Raw genomic sequence first — 18,021 nt, 5'->3', positions numbered from 1 at the left:
TATGATTAATTTTTTTTATTTTTTAAATTCACAATATATTATTTCCACGTATCATTTTAATTTAATTATATAACATATAAATATATTAAAATATTATAATAAAATAGTGAAAAATAAAAACTATTCAAAAATATAAATACAATTAATTCTTCAAAATAAAGGATATTAATTTCCATATATCTTTTTAATTTAATTATAAAATATTAATATATTATAATTAATATTTTTTCCTAAATATTTTATGGTTAGATTTATGATTTGTTTGTTACGTTTTTTAAAATGACTTTTATAATGTTATATATTTTATCGATAAATTTTCTTATTTTTAAAATTAAAAGTAGAGTCAATGTTTATATTTTATTATTAATTATTTCTTTATACCTTATATTTTTACTACAAATTAAAAAAATGTCATAAAAAATAATTACACTTTAATAAATGGTTACATTTTGGAAAACTATATATTATAATAATAATTTTTACTCTTATTGTAGTTACTAAATATTAAATTAATAATAATGATTTGTAATATCCTATTTTTTTTCTATCATAAGTATAAATAGAGAAGATACTATTTAGTTGTAGTAGAACTAAATGGCAGGATGGACATTGAGACTTAGTTGAAGGGCATCTTAGTCTTTGTACCCTTAATTAGACATAAGGGATTGTTTGGCTAAGGAAATTTCCTCTTAGTTGTGAACAAAATAGAATTTTGTTAAAGAAAGAAAAAGGATAGAAACGTGGAAGGAAGAGGAAGGGAAAGAAGACCACTGCAAGAAACCCAATCCTTGCATGTCCAAGAATTTGTTTCGAAGTTCTGTTTTTCGTCCAAATCTCCCTTGCTCCAGCTCTACTTCGTTCATCTAAGGTGAGTCCCTAGATAGAAAATGGGGTTTTTGATCCATTTGGGATTTTGGGGTTTAGGGATTTGAGAAAGAATGCATGAAATCCTTGCTAATAACATGTCGTAGTGTTAAAATGTGCTTACCTATGTTGTATTCTGGTCGTATACACCCTTATTTCGTACATGCAGGTGAATTCAAGGGGTTAAAGTACCCCATGGCAGAACTGGTGAACTCTGCGTTTTTCTGCATCTGTGATGATCCGCTGAGCGGACTTAGGTCGCTTAGCGGATACTGATTGCTTTTCCAGAAAATCGCGACTCCGCTAAGCGGACGTGAGGCCGCTAAGCGGAGGAACAGTTGAGGTTCGCCACTGGAAAGCCCGCTGGCAGCCCACTAAGCGGACAATGCTGAGCAGAATTTTATTCTCCTTTCCCTTGAGAGCAGTTTTGGTTTCTAATCGTAACCGAGCTCCTCCTTAACCATTAATACACATATGTACGTTTAATGTGTGGTGTTTTATGACACGCATTACTATTATTTCCGTTTGATTACTTACGTTGAATGTTATGCGTAATGTTGAATATGTTGATTCAATCATTCTTGTCTATTCATTTGTGATTGATTATGAATACTATGATGAGACAAAGTATGGAAATATGTTGATATCCAAATGTTTTGGTTAAACATTCGGATTGGTTTGTCTTATGACCTTACGCTTGTTGTGTGTACGTATGCTTGAATCAAAGTGGCCTAGAGCTAGGTTGGGATGTACCTCTGACCATGGAGTCAAGGTATCTTCCTGGACCATGGGGTCCATGGAATAGTCCGATGATGTGATCAAAGGTCGCGCACCTGAGCTACCGTTGCAGTGTGCTTGTGAGGGTCGCAGGGCATTTTACTCACTTGGCGTTAACACACTTGCGTACTCGGTATGGTGGGGTTATGTAGCCACGTAGGCTAATACATAATCGGTAACTCACCTCTAGTGAAGTCAAGTAGACTAACACTAGGCTTTCGCCCGATGGGCTCATGCGTCAAGGTGGCGGTTTGTACTCGGCGTAACCCACTTGCGTGAAGAAGGTTAATGGGACAATGACGCCAATTAGGCTAAAGTCATCTCGCGGCCATTTCGGCTCGTGCGAACCCAATTAACCATCTTGCAGTGAGCTTGTTTGTACAAGTACCTTGACAATGGGCATGGGTGAACTCATCGAGGGTGCGTTCATTCTATAATCTAGCCGAGGTCTATTACACTTCTGGATTTCCCGTACATGGGTATGGGTTTTGCATACTTGTTTGTTGAGATACTTGTGTATTTGTATAAGATGAGTCCAATGGTGGATGAATATTTTGTTTACTCTGTGTCTGTACTGGATGTGAGGATAACCCGAATCCATGGTGGATTCATTTATTATACATGCACCCTTTAGATCTGAGTGGACTAATAGGATAGGTGGACTCACTGAGATTTAGTAATCTCATCCCATTCCAATTCTATCTTTTTCAGGTGGTTCGAGGCAAGATCGTGACAAAGGCAAGGCGGACTAGTCCTTTGACATTATTGCTAGATGTTATCTTTTGTTCATATTTCGTGCTTTTTAGTACCTTGCTGGATATTGTACTATTTTGGATGTATTATCATTTTGGCCATGATACATTCGGCTTTTGTAATTGTACTTATGATGTACTATTATCTTTCCGCTGCGATGTTATGTATTCGTTGTCTTTATGAAACCATATTTAATACTTATGCATATTATTCTAGGCATATATGTATGGGGTGTTACAGTTGGTATCTGGGCAGGTCGATTCTCGGTTTTGCTAAAGACACATCATAATGCAGTACAATTCTGCCTCACATGTGTATAGCCGGCATGTTTCCGTATGTCTTACTTATGGCATTAAGCCTGATCAACTTAATTCCGTGTGTAGGACAGACATGGAGATGGCTGAGCAACGCAGAGGTCCCGGAAGGCCCAGAACTAGGAATGTGGAGCCCGAGCTAGAAGCTGGAAATGTAGGCGTACCTTGGCAGCAAATAATGCAACAGATGCAATAGCAGAATCAGATGATGATGCAGATGATGCAGGGTATGCAAGGACAACAACCTCCTGCTCCAGTTCCTGTTCCACAAGCTCCAACAGGGCCAGATTTCCGTGCTTTCTTTAGAATGGATCCTCCAGAGTTTGTAGGTGGTCTAGACCCGATGGTGTCTCATGATTGGTTGGCTAGTATGGAGAGGATATTCCAGGAAATCCGGTGTAATGAAGAAGAGAAAGTGATCTTTGCTACACAAAAGATGAAAGGACCGACTCTTAGGTGGTGGAATACCGCATCTACCTATTTCACTACTCAGGAGATTCCTAAGGACTGGCATCATTTCAAGGCGGCATTTCTGGGGAAGTATTTTTCTAACAGTGTTCGGACCCAAAGAGAAAGAGAGTTCCAGAACTTCAAGCAAGGCAACTTGTCGGTTTTTGAGTATGTTGAGAAGTTTGAAGACATGGCTGATTACTCACGACAGGTTGTTTATGCTCCTGATGAGTTATGGAAGATTGATCAATTCTTAATGGGTTTGAGGGCCGACATTGCTCATAGTGTGTCCCAGAGGGAGTTCACTACATATGCTGAATGTTTGAGGCAATGCTATGTTGCGGAGAACAGCTTGAAGAGGGTTCAAGAAGAGAGGAACCAAAACAGGACTAATTTTAGATACCAAGGGAGATCTACCCTGCACTTAAAGCCCTGTAGTTCTCCATCGAAGAAGAAGCAAGGATATGGTGACCAATCGGCTCAACCTCCTTATTGTCACAAGTGCAAGAAGAGACATACCGGGGAGTGCAAACCCACTTCTGTTACTTGTTACGAATGTGGCGAGCAGTGTCACATATCTCTTCATTGTCCTAGAAAGAAGGCTCCTGAGAAGACTGCAGGTCGTGTGTACACCTTAGATGCAAGGAAGGCAAAAGGGAACAACAATCTCATTGCGGGTACGTGTTATGTAAACAACCAACCTTTATGTGTTTTAGTTGATTGTGGAGCTACTCATTCCTTTATTTCTACCGAGTGTGTTTGTCGACTTGGTTTGGAAGTCACTCCATTACCCGATCCTATGATCATTTCTTCGGCGACAGATGACACGGTGGAAGCCCGACTGATTTGTAACGATTGTTCAGTATCTTTTAATGGTCGTGATTTTCCGATCGATCTGATTTGTTTACCTCTCAAGAGACTCGATGTCATTCTGGGGATGGATTGGTTATCTCTTAATTCGGTGTATATTGGTTGCAAGGAAAAGGCCATATTCATTCCTGCTGAAGAGACTTCTTCCGACGATGCAATTACCAAGTTGATAGAAGGTACGATCAGCGTGGTCAATTATCTCTTTTCTCAAGAAAGATCTTTTCTTTTAGTTCTTTCCAAGGAACCTTCTGTAAGGGCGAAATTGTCTGAGATTCCGGTGGTGTGCGAATTTCCTGATGTGTTTCCTGAGGATATCACTTCTCTTCCTCCAGAAAGGGAAGTGGAATTCTCAATTGATCTTGTTCCTGGTACTCCCCCAGTTTCCAACAGTCCTTATAGGATGTCTCCTATTGAACTCAGAGAATTGAAGAGCCAGTTGGAAGAACTTCTAGCTAAGCATTTTATTCAGCCCAGTGTTTCTCCATGGGGAGCTCCTGTTCTTTTGGTAAAGAAGAAAGACGGAAGTATGCGCTTGTGCATCGATTATCGTCAGCTGAATAAAGTTACCATAAAGAATAAATATCCCTTACCGCAGATTGATGACCTCCTAGATCAGTTGAAAGGAGCCAGTGTGTTCTCGAAGATTGATCTCAGGTCGGGATATCATTAGATTCGGGTATAGAGGTCAGATGTGCCTAATGTAACACCCCAAATCTACCCCGCAATTATAAGCAAAAATCAGAGTGCATTTAAAATTATTCATCAAATGATGGGATGTCACAATTCGGCTTAACCAAACAAACATACTCATATTGCATTTAATAAAGATACATAGCATTCGGAACAAAACTTCATTCACCACTTCCAATTTAAACTTATAAACACCTTTCAATTCAACTTATCACAAATGTCATCATAGAATACAACAATCAAGTAATAAAGACTAATCCCCCGAGTGCTACGTATCAGAGCAATGAACACCGACTCGACTTGCCATAAAGCAACATCAAGACTTCACATCAATAACCTCGAACATCCACGACTAATCTTGAGTACCTGCCCATTTCCCACGGTAGGGGAAATATCAGCAAAGGGGTGAGATATCTTACAATATAAAGGAATGCATGATAAATAATATAGGAGATATAGATCATACATAATTTCACCACTTCGCATCACATAACATATTACAACAACTTTCATCACAAAACAACTCATCAATATTATACGACTTTCAAGATAGCAACAATATCTTTAATCAATTAAGACAACATATTCAAATCACAATTATACTACCATCACGTCACAACGAGCATATCATCGTCTCAACAATTCAAATAACATAATCAACTTATGAAATGGCAACAATGTCAACAATCAACCACAACAATATATGCAATTCACAAGTATGATTCCAACACATCACAACAAACATCTCATCATCTCAACAATCCAAACACAATTCAAATGCAATTCAAATGCGACTCGAATGTCACTCAAACTTATGCATATGCATGTGGTACCATTGGAGTAAAACTCCCGTCTCAAACAGTTTGCCATTGGGCCGTCTCAAACATTTGCCACTAGGGCCGTCTCAAACATTTGCCACAAGGGCCGTCTCAAACAATTGCCACAAGGGCCGTCTCAAACAATGCAATGGATGCGACTCAAATGATGCACATCCACAAACACAACTTAAACCACTTGATCAACTTAAACGACATAATCAACTTGAACAACATAATCAACTTAAACAACATAATCAACTTAAACAACATAACCACATCAACTAAACAACATCAACTCAATGCCAAGGTTATATGGCAATAACCGTATCATAGTAATTTACCACATCTCAATCACATCATCACATTATATCGACATACAACATCTATTCAACTTAATTCTTATCAACATAATACAACTTATCAATGGTGACCATAGGGTCTACAACAACAACGACAAATTCATCATGTCATAGCAACAATAACAATTCAACATATTGCACAACAACAACAAACACCAACATGTTACAACAATAACAACAATTCATCATGTTATAACAATAACAATTCAACATATTGCACAACAACAACAAACACCAACATATTACAACAATAACAACAATTCATCATGTTATAACAATAACAATTAGTTATATTGCACAACAACAACAACACATTCATCATATTCCTTAATTCAAGTAATCATCATAATACGTTATATTCAATTTCATATATATTGTTAAGTCATCGCATGGCATCTTCGTCGACTCATACATATCAAATACGCACAATTAATCACATATAGCATACAACATCTTTATCAATTATGCATATCATCACATATCTCATTATCTCATCATAAGGAAGGCACATATTACCATTCCAATAACATTGTATCATCATAAGAAAACATACATCAAGATATACTACCACATAGTTATGTCAATTCATCGCAAAGAGCATACTTCATATATTATTAACACAACATAGTTCATCACTTAATCCTAATAAACATAATAGGAAACTATATTATATGAATCATTTTATTACATCATGGTATAGTTCATTGCATTAGCTTTCCAACGCTTCAAACGGCGCCTAAAACGGAGTTACGGATCAAAAGTTACATCATTTCAAAGTTTAGAAAAAGTTCTGCAAAACAGGGTTCGCGGCGCCAACAAAGTTCGCGGCGCGAACTGAGCGAATTCAAAAATTCCTAACTTTCTGCCAGACAGTTCGCGGCTCGAACAGTAGTTCGCGGCGCGAACTGGCGATTTCAGAAACCCCCAAAACACAGAAAACAGCATACGAAACCCATCCAAAAACCCCCAAACTCAACCCAATCAAGCTGAAAACACCAACCATCATGAACAACAATGGAATACATGTTATAAACACAAATACAACACATATTATGGATCTTCTAACATCATAACAATCATCAAACATCAATTAAAACACATTTTAAATCATAAATCAAGCATTTGTTCATAAACCCTAACATCTCTACACACAACTTCCATGGAGAATAACATACAATCTAACCCACCATATACATCATCATGCCAATCCTTAGAGAGTAAGAACCCAACCCTTACCTTATCAAAAGCTTCACCTTCAATGGAGTCATCCCTCTCTTCATGCCATAACTTTCTTCTCTTCCTCTCTTCTTTCTCTTCTTTCTCTTCTTTCTCTTCTTTCTCTTCTTTCCCACAAAATGAGTTATGAGGTTTAATCTCTAAAACCCTAACTCTTTCTATCATTCTCACTAATGGGCTTAACCCATAACCCATCCATTGTGTTCTATTCTTTCCACTTAGGCCCAATTCATAATCTCTCTTTAATTACTCAATTAAGCCAAATAACATGTTAGACGCTGGCCTATAGATCTAGAGGGGGGGGGTGAATAGATCTCACTAAGTTTTTACAGATTTTTCTACAGACTCGAGCGAAAGCGGTTCTGAATCGACTTGCGTCTATTCTGGACCGCTATTGCAAAGGTCGTATGTGTTTCAAAACCAAAGAGTAAGTGGAATTGATGGTGAAGTAATATGATAGCTAACCAATTACGTTTAACAACTGAAATCCAATTAACTTCTAGATTGACAACTTTGATTTGCAATGCAGTAAGATTGGATTAAGCAAAAACACAAACACTTGGTGATAGGTTCAAATTGATAGTGATTCAAGTTGTGGTGAATTGTGATGTTTGTGCAGAACTTTAATTCACAATTTTAACACTTGAATCGTTGATCAATTTTGCACTTATAACCAATTATGAACAGAAAGTAAAAGAGAAAGTAAAAGCGACAAGAACACGATATTTGTTTAGGCAGTTCGTCGATCGTCCTCGCTACGACTACGTCTGCCCCCAATTCCAAATTGAAATTGGGTAATCTTTCATTATTGTTGAAAGTAGTATATACAAAGAAGATAACAAAGCGATAAACGATAAACCAATTATGTCGATCCTTTGAATCTTCTTCCCCCTTAATCTTGAGCCAGATCAAGGTTATCCAAGAGCTTCACTTTGATTCCCTTCTGCAGTGTCTTGATTCCTTGAACTCCCCGTTCCTCAATCGTTACACTCAGCCGAATCCTCAATGAACGCCTCTTGATAAAAACCCCCAAGAACCACCCGTCGTGGAGGACAAAACCCGCAGATTTTATTCACCAACAAACCCCACAAACCTTCACCCACTAGGAATCTTCAATTCCGTTCCATGGACGTTATCGAACTCATCACTAACCCGCAACGCAAGAATGATTATGTGTAATTGTGTTGGAGATGATGAAGAACGAAGATGAGAAGCGTTTGTGTATCTTTCAGTCGTTGGTGTTGCTTGAATAATAACCCTTGCACAATATATATGATTGCATAACAGTTAGAACCAAGAAAAACTGATTTTTGAACTTTCTTGATCAGTTAGGTCGACCACTTGTAGTGCTTAGGTCGACCTAACAGAGCTTGCAGAATTTTGCTCCCAGTTAGGTCGACCTGTTGAAGGAGTAGGTCGACCAGAATCCTCTTCTGATGCATTCTGGGGACATTTTCACAGATTAGGTCGACCTAGTTGATGTGTAGGTCGACCTAACAGACTGATATGTAGAATTCATCAATTTAGGTCGACCTAAATGATGTGTGAGTCGACCTAGCAGGGACATATGAGTTTTTCTCCATTTTAGGTCGACCTGGGTTGATGGTAGGTCGACCTAACTGCTGTTTTTCTGCATTCTTCTTGTTCTGCTTGTGTTGAGGCAACCTATAAACATATAAACATAATGGGTTGACCTATGAGTGATCAATGCTTGCTTTTCTTTAAGTTTTGTGCTTCCGTCTTGTTGTTTGAATGCTTATTTGAGTTTGCCATGAATCAAAAACATCTTTGAGTGTAATCTTGTATTCACATAACACACATAAATAATTAACCACACAACATACCCGAATATTATTTACAATAATATTCCACATTTACCATCGATCCATAACTTTAACAATACTAACTCGCAATTGTATTTCTCCGACTAATTAATCCGACCATAAACTTAACTGCTCAAAATAACATATTAATCCAAATTACGCCTTTAGAATAATACCGACAAACCTCGACTTCAACTAATTCCAATGAATAAATCCTCGATCAATTTAATTAAATAATTAATTAAATTCGGGGCGTTACAACTCTCCCCCACTTAGAATATTTTCGTCTTCGAAAATCCATCCGACATAACCGTCCTTAACTTCGCTTCCAACTCTCCAATATTCAATTGCGTTTGACAACACTTCGACTACCAAAATAACTCAATCTGACTTAAATCCAGTGTCAATTATTCAACATCTCAACAACATACTCGTTAGCAACTTACCAACCATCTCAGGAATCTCTCGACTCACCAATACTTATGGTAACAACAACTTTAACACGCTTATACTCGGAGATACAATCTCACCTCATTAACTTAGCAACAGAGTCATCACTGCTCAACGATACCTTGACTATCGATCCTTAAGGTAGTAACAATCATAATCCTCATATACTTGGGTATTCAACTCCACACCATTATCATATTAACAACATTCTTAACACCAGAACACATACTTACTTCCATTCCCTTAATTATACATGCCAATCTTTAACCAACACCAACAACTCTATCTCCGCCTTGTCATATCACTCTTATAAGTTACATCAACATAGCCAGCATAATCAACTCAGTCATAGTACAAAATATCACTTCTTACTTACAGAGTCCAACAACAATATAACGAGAACAAAAACCAAATTACTATAGCGTCAACTTAACAAGATTACTCGACGAATACACCCAACTCCACCATCAACTAACATCCCTTATACCATCCTTATAAACTCGACAAGTATTCACGAGAAAATACCATATTCTGGAACATCGTCCTTACCTCAACAGCCACCAACTCAAACATGTAGATCAAGACATACCATTCTCCTAGGCTTCTGATACTTAATTTTCTATCTCTAACAAACACACATGCATGACAACTGTGCCACATTACACATCTGCTGCGCAACTCTGATAATCCATCTTAAGTCACCGTCCATATTAAATCTTTCCATCAATCATATGGTTCATAAGTCTTAATCTAGTTCAGACTTCCTTAAACATCCATCACAAAACCGTTGTTCACTCGACATTCTCAATCCTTCACTTGCGATGCTATCTCGCCTATAAACAGCTTCTCTGACCTGTTCGTTACTTCTTAATCATTCATGGATACTTTTCCGTTGATTCACACCAACCAGAGATCAACTATCTTCACGACATAACATTCATCCCTTTACGCACTTATCACGCTAGCAAGATACGTCTATACCATCCAATCACGATTTCGTCTACTATCAACAAGAGATTAAGGGTGATCAAGTCCTCAATTTGTCAATAGATAGCCGACAACCATAATGGAGTATAAACCATCATTACCAACATTAATAATGTTCTTTTCCAACTTGTACTCATATCACCAGAAGTAATATGATTCCGTAATTCACTAATCTTCAAAAATCATCCGAAAAAGCTAACACCGACGTCTTGCAGCTACTTCCTTAAGCACCTCTGGCGATACATCAGAACAAAATTCATGTACACCATTATCCACACTTCTTATTATTGAAATCATACTGATCTCTTCGCATTACCAATTCTTACTCGCGCTTCAGAAAGTTTCAACAACTTCAACGGCTTCTACTACTGTCTCAATCACTTGCATCAATCTTACAACAATACTTCTTTTAATCACTGATCCAACATCGACATCTTATGCAAGGTTGCTCAACCAACAACTTCACAGTCCATCAGCAGCACTGGAACATCGCACTTTCTAAATTCAATCTTCTAGAATTTATTCTCGTTACTTACAGTTACCTTCAGACACATCAGGAGCTTGCACCATACTCGCATACCAACAACCTCTACATAGCTCCTCATCCTTCGAGAAGTGAACATCAAAAATTCCTACTCATCCTCTTCCTCAAGATGCTCCACTTAATTAGCAACAAAATCTTAAATCCAAATCATCATCGATTCAGGAAACAACAAACTCCAACAACATTTGCATTGTCGCCCTCAGCAGCATACTACATCCTACAACTGAAACATAATTGAGAAGCATAGCTTCTCCCCCACTTAGCTTCACACAAACTCCTGCAGACAAACAATCAGAAGAACAACAAGTACCGACAGTGTTTCACACACTCGTCGTGTACACGGGAATAAACATCATTAGGCAACATTGGCCGGACAGACCGACCTGCTCAGATACCACTATTGTAACACCCCAAATCTACCCCGCAATTATAAGCAAAAATCAGAGTGCATTTAACATTATTCATCAAATGATGGGATGTCACAATTCGGCTTAACCAAACAAACATACTCATATTGCATTTAATAAAGATACATAGCATTCGGAACAAAACTTCATTCACCACTTCCAATTTAAACTTATAAACACCTTTCAATTCAACTTATCACAAATGTCATCATAGAATACAACAATCAAGTAATAAAGACTAATCCCCCGAGTGCTACGTATCAGAGCAATGAACACCGACTCGACTTTCCATAAAGCAACATCAAGACTTCACATCAATAACCTCGAACATCCACGACTAATCTTGAGTACCTGCCCATTTCCCACGGTAGGGGAAATATCAGCAAAGGGGTGAGATATCTTACAATATAAAGGAATGCATGATAAATAATATAGGAGATATAGATCATACATAATTTCACCACTTCGCATCACATAACATCTTACAACAACTTTCATCACAAAACAACTCATCAATATTATACGACTTTCAAGATAGCAACAATATCTTTAATCAATTAAGACAACATATTCAAATCACAATTATACTACCATCACGTCACAACGAGCATATCATCGTCTCAACAATTCAAATAACATAATCAACTTATGAAATGGCAACAATGTCAACAATCAACCACAACAATATATGCAATTCACAAGTATGATTCCAACACATCACAACAAACATCTCATCATCTCAACAATCCAAACACAATTCAAATGCAATTCAAATGCGACTCGAATGTCACTCAAACTTATGCATATGCATGTGGTACCATTGGAGTAAAACTCCCGTCTCAAACAGTTTGCCATTGGACCGTCTCAAACATTTGCCACTAGGGCCGTCTCAAACATTTTCCACAAGGGCCGTCTCAAACATTTGCCACAAGGGCCGTCTCAAACAATTGCCACAAGGGCCGTCTCAAACAATGAAATGGATGCGACTCAAATGATGCACATCCACAAACACAACTTAAACCACTTGATCAACTTAAACGACATAATCAACTTGAACAACATAATCAACTTAAACAACATAATCAACTTAAACAACATAACCACATCAACTAAACAACATCAACTCAATGCCAAGTGTCGCTACCGCGAAAATTAACAGAGTCGCCACTAACATATTTATCCTGAAAAGGAAGGGAATGCCAGCAAACCACAAAACAAAACAACGGTCTCACGACCAGAGAAAAAGGGTAAGGGAGTCGGTTACGCAAGGGGAAGGTATTAGCACCCCTCGCGCCCATCGTATTCGATGGTATCCACGCCTGTGTCTAAAACTATGGGTGTATAAGCAATCTATGCTAATCTGGACTAAAATGAATGCAGAATGTAGGGAAAAGAAAGGATTGTGCTCGCACGGGCCCTACCCCGCTGCCTACGTATCTGTTTTGCAGAATCAGAGCTACCGTAGCTCGGCTAACTAATTTCTATTTGTTTTGTGTTTTTTAGGTGAACGAGTTACATTCGCACTCCGCTGCTCGAACTTTGGAGACTTATGCTTGGGAATGGAGCGGAAATAACAAGTTCTTAAGAAAAGAAAATCAAAGAGTTTGGTTTGTGTTTTAAAGAATGCATGAGGAGAACCCAAGCTAAGGGGGAAAGCTTGCTACCTAATGTTATCATACAAAGGGTACAAGTCTAAGCTAAACTAGCAACCTACGAGGAAACGGGGAAGCACACAAGAATATCACACAAACGAGCATCCGCTCGTAAAGCAAACAAACCAACGGTACTGACCGAATGGTAGAAAAGCGGTCCCGTCATAGCCAAGGGGAGCAGCTCAACCCAAGTCAACCAAGCATTAGACCTCGCGAAAATGATCGGGCCATAGACAAGAGGGCGGACCCCTCTCAGCAACCAAGCCGTCACGGATCGTAAAGGAAAACGGTGCGTGCGTACACCGAGCATCAACGTCGAGCGACACGAGCTATAAGAAAGGCGGGGGTCCGGCTGCATGAACCCTTTTCCTGACATACTCGATAACAAGATCTTGTGCTGGTTCGGAAGCAAGCGACGCGTAGCGTGCGCATACCGAACGAACTCGATGAGACTAGGCGGGGGTTGATTGCTAACCCTTTCCGCGTGCCTTCCATGAGGACTTAACGGAGTGCCATATAGGACTTATTACACCGTGACTCCCTGCCGCAAAGCACAAATGTAAACACACCAACAAAAACAGAGCCTCTTTCGAGGGCTTGGCCAGATGCATGTCTAGGTCCTACTTCTCATGTTAAAGGATGATGCGAGAAAGCGATAAAGTGCAAGAGATATAAAATGAAACGGGAGACAATACCGAACGGATAGCAAATCCGCAATGAGCTAGCAACGCAAGCAGAACTAAGAAACTTCACGTAATCTAACATCCAGCAAAGCCAGGAGTCCAGCATAAGCGCCAAAGCGATGCGGTGTGAAAATAAATCACAACCGCTATGTGGTGCGTATAAAACACAACCGCACAAGCAACCTGCAAGAAATGCAATCCAGACAATACAGGAATATACATCTCAATGAATGAGAGATCGGATGAATTGCCTCGGGAATAAGTTCGTGTCCCACAAATAAAGTGGAACACAATGCAAATCAAGTCGCATCAGAAGCGAATTCGTGTCCCACAAATAAAGTGGAACACGAAGCAATCAAATCACAATCGAACCCTCTCAAAGTACCTCGCACATCTCAGCAAACAAATCAGTAGTAACAAGGAAGCACACGTACCGCCATAGAAAATAATAGAAATTAAATTCTAAGTAAATTCTAAAACAAAATCTAGCAAGATTAAATTGTTTTTTTATGACATTTCTATCTAAAAGTAATAGAACAAAACTATGTACGTAAACATCTAAATTCTAACAAGGAAAACATGTTTTTTATTATCTTTTATCAATGCTAAAAATCTAACAAAACAATTGTTTTTATAGCATTTTCTATCTAAAAAACTAACATACACAAATGATTTTAAATGTTTTACCAAGCTAAAATCTCACAAGAAAATTGTTTTTATTATGTCAAAAATCTAACAAAGATAAATAATGTTTTTGTTATACTAGAAATGACAAGCAACAAAGTAATAAAAAAACACTACATCTTAACATGAATTATGCACACAGGGGGTTTATTGAGTGAAAGTAGTATGTAGAAACTAAGAATTTCGCAGGCCCAATCAGAACAGGGCCCAGGGGTGTTTTTGTTCAAGTTCAGCACACGAAAACCGTGTGCATTGGGCTAAGGGGAGGTGAGAATTGCAATGGTGAGGACATGGCCCAAGGGAATTTTCTGGTTTTTCTTGCTCGATTCAAAATCCAATAACCAGAAGTGGAACAACTAAAATCTAATTATTCACATTAATCAGATTTTATTATGAATTCAAACATCAGGTTTACACTAATTCTCAATTAATCTCTACTAATTATCAATTAGTCAAAAAATGAAATAGAAAGGGATTAGGTTACACTGAAATATGGCTATCGGAGTCTTCTTCTTTCTTCTTGCGAGAACGGCGCGCGGCGGAGTCCGATCTTCAATCTCTCCGGCCTCCGTCTTTCTTTCATCTCCGCCGTGAATGAATCAACCACGAATCGGCCTCACCTCTCATCTTTCCACTCGATCTCTCTCGTCTCTGATCTCGTCTTCAACCTTCTCCCCATCGCGAGTTAGAGGATGCGTGGCGAAGATGTCGTTGCCGAAGATGATGAAGCTTCCAAAGCGTTGAAGTTCGTTGCTCTGAGATGTTGTTCTTGGCAATTGCGTGACGGATCAGATTTGGCAATGCTGTGAGAAGAAGATTGAAGCAGGAAGGAAGTTAAAGATTCGGTGTTGATGCGACGAAGATGTTGTTGTAGGCGCGCGTTGAAATTGTTGTTGACGTTCACAAATTCTTGATGATGATGATAGTTCAAGATGCGTAGAAGTTTGATGAGATTGAAGGTGATGATTCGTTGCCGATAGTTGAAGATAGTTTTTGTAGTTTTCTGAGTTTTTCTGATGAGTGAGGTGATTCAGTGTGAAGGTTATCAAGAACGACGAAGAGGATGAAGGTTATGGTGATTGAAGATGATGAGCTTTGAAGAAGAAGTTTGTTACGGATGAAGATTGATGAATTCTGAGATTGTGAATGAATGAAGATGAAGATCCAGAGGAAAAAGTTTGTTACGTTCTTTTGGTAATTTTTCTGTTCTGAAATTTCTGTTCTGAACATCTCCCCCATTTCTCCTTCGGTTCTGAGTTTTTGTTCTCCAATTCTGTTATTGATCTCTTGTATTGGTTAATCGACTGAACCCGGTTCAATTGTGTTGGATGCAGGGCTGGTTTCGTTTTCTTTTTTCTATGGGCTGAGTTCTCCACCATTAAATTATGCAGGAGCGGGTTTTTTTGAGTATCAGCTGCAACGCAAACTTCAAGTTGTAAAAATGAATTGTTGAGTGCTGCAAGTTTCTTGATGTAATTCTTTTTTGTATGGTCTCTTGCAATGGACCTTGCAACTCAATTTATTCTGTAATGAGTATTTGGACATTTGAGTATAATTTTTGTAATGAATTTTGAATGGTATTTGAATGAATTTTGTATGGATATTGGAATTTTGTAATTGATAAATGGATGAAGTTGGACGGTGAATAGCATTTGAACGAAATATGAACCTATCATTGTCAGCCTTGTAGCAATCCTTATGAACAACGCAATAATTTTGCAAGTTTAAAACTTTACAATCTTGAACAAAATTCGAAGTTATGAAAACACCCGAATCAACTTCAAATTCAATTGTCTTGCATTTTTAATGAGCTCCTAACTCAATCTCAAATTAAGCAACAAGTCATGAGCAACGGAGGGAACAAACAATTGTCTTGATCGCCACTTTATTTCTTTATGTCATGATTTGCATTTGAACTTCAATCCAACAAAACACGCCCTTGTATAGAAACTCTTTAGTATTTTCTTTGATTTTTAAGCGACGAAGTAAACGTCATTGATAACTTATGACACGGATAAAGAGGGCAAATTTTGGGGTGCAACAGCTGCCCCTATTCAAACTTCTTGAACCTGACGAGTGAGAAACAGAGGTTTCGAACCGTTGAGGTGGAAGGAGATTGAATACTAGAATGAACTCGAAAATTTGCGCTCTTGATCAATAGAAGATTCCATCTAGCAATGAAGAAGGAATGTACCACCCCGCAAGCAGGGAGAAAAAACTTCAATTGATCTGGACAATTAAATATGCTCCAACTTGTGATAAGAAGGAACGGGCACCCACAGGCAGGGGAAACACTTCAATTGATTTGGGCATCAAGAGAAGGAACATCTCGACTGATCTGAGTATCAGACGTAGCAGATGTCTCCGAACTTGCATCGGGATAGATGTCTTAGGTCGATCTGGGAATCGAGGGAGATACATCGGTTGAATCGGACATCAACGGGTAATAGGTATCTCTGATCTGGGAATCATGATCTGGGAATCTGGGCAGACATCTCTTCTGATGCAATTAAATCATCAGGTAGATATTCCTACTAATCTGGGAATTAGCGGCTAGCTCCTTCGTAAGACCACGGGGATCCGGAGGCGGTTCCTTCAACTGAACTGGTAATCAGGATAGGAACAATATCTCTTCCGAACTGTGTACGCCGGGGAAAGAATGCCTTTAAACTGATCTGGACATGATGCCAGAAAATAAGTAGGACAATCTTCATCTGAATGAAAAAGTCAATCAGGCAGATATCTCCATCTGATCTGATGATATCAGTGGCTTGCTCCTTCGTAAGATCTTGGGAGATCCGGAGGCGGTTCCTTCAACTAATCTGAATCTGAATATTAGGATAGGAACAGATATCTCTTCCGAACTGTGTACGCCAGGTAAAGAAAACGTCCTCAACTGATGGTTAGGCATCAGGACTGGGCAAACGAATTTCTTCTTCTGAACGAACTAAATCGTCAGGGAGTAGATATTTCCAACTGATCTGATGTATCAGAGGGCTTGCTCCTTCGTAAGATCTTGGGAGATCCGGAGGCGGTTCCTTCAACTGAGCTGAATATCAGGATAGGAACAAATATCTTCCACCGATCTGGGGGCATCGGGAATAGGAATGTCTTTGAACTGATCTGAGCTATGCCAGAAAATAAGTAGAACAATCCTCTTCTGATTCAAAACATCAGGATAAGCGCCTATAATGACTAGGCGAATATTGCTCTCTGGGGAGCATTTGAATCTGGATAACTTTCCTGCAGAATGAAACAGATATGATATGATTTATGCATGATGCATGTATGAATGTGTACGGAATAACGTTTCTGATAAGGAAGACGCTACACGCTTAAAGAATGCGATGCGAATGATGCATGATTCGAACGTTGCTTAGGGAAACAACGGATGAGCACTGAATTGCTGAAGAAGTCCTGGAGAGAGTATAGAACTCTGTGGGGAGGACAAGATGAGTGACTAGAAGTCACAAACTGCGAGTTGGCAAAGATGGATCAGAAATCTGCTGGAGACGATCAAATCTGGATGCGAGCTCTGTTTGGGGAATAAATCCTGCTTGGGGATACCCGGGCAAACTCATTGGAGAAGCAAGTTCTCAACACCCTGGGGTTGTGAAGATAAGGGCAAGTCATGAAGACAACTCTGACGGGGAGTGACCA

At 38.8% G+C, this 18,021-nt stretch overlaps 1 protein-coding gene across 1 annotated transcript in view; it reads left to right on the top strand.

Moving 5' to 3' along the window:
* The first annotated feature begins 2,928 nt into the window (after window positions 1-2,928).
* The window catches only part of LOC131642564 (uncharacterized), a 35,070-nt gene continuing 19,977 nt past the window's right edge, over window positions 2,929-18,021 (top strand). Inside the window, exon 1 of the mRNA XM_058912801.1 lies at window positions 2,929-3,835. Coding sequence (XP_058768784.1) covers window positions 2,929-3,835 — 907 coding nt within the window. The remainder of the gene's footprint in view (window positions 3,836-18,021) is intronic.

This window comes from Vicia villosa, unplaced genomic scaffold (genome assembly GCF_029867415.1).
Source record: "Vicia villosa cultivar HV-30 ecotype Madison, WI unplaced genomic scaffold, Vvil1.0 ctg.005278F_1_1, whole genome shotgun sequence".
In the NCBI taxonomy this organism is placed as follows: domain Eukaryota; kingdom Viridiplantae; phylum Streptophyta; class Magnoliopsida; order Fabales; family Fabaceae; genus Vicia; species Vicia villosa.
Note: the sequence above shows the minus strand (reverse complement) of the source record. Positions and strands in the feature narration are given on the sequence as shown.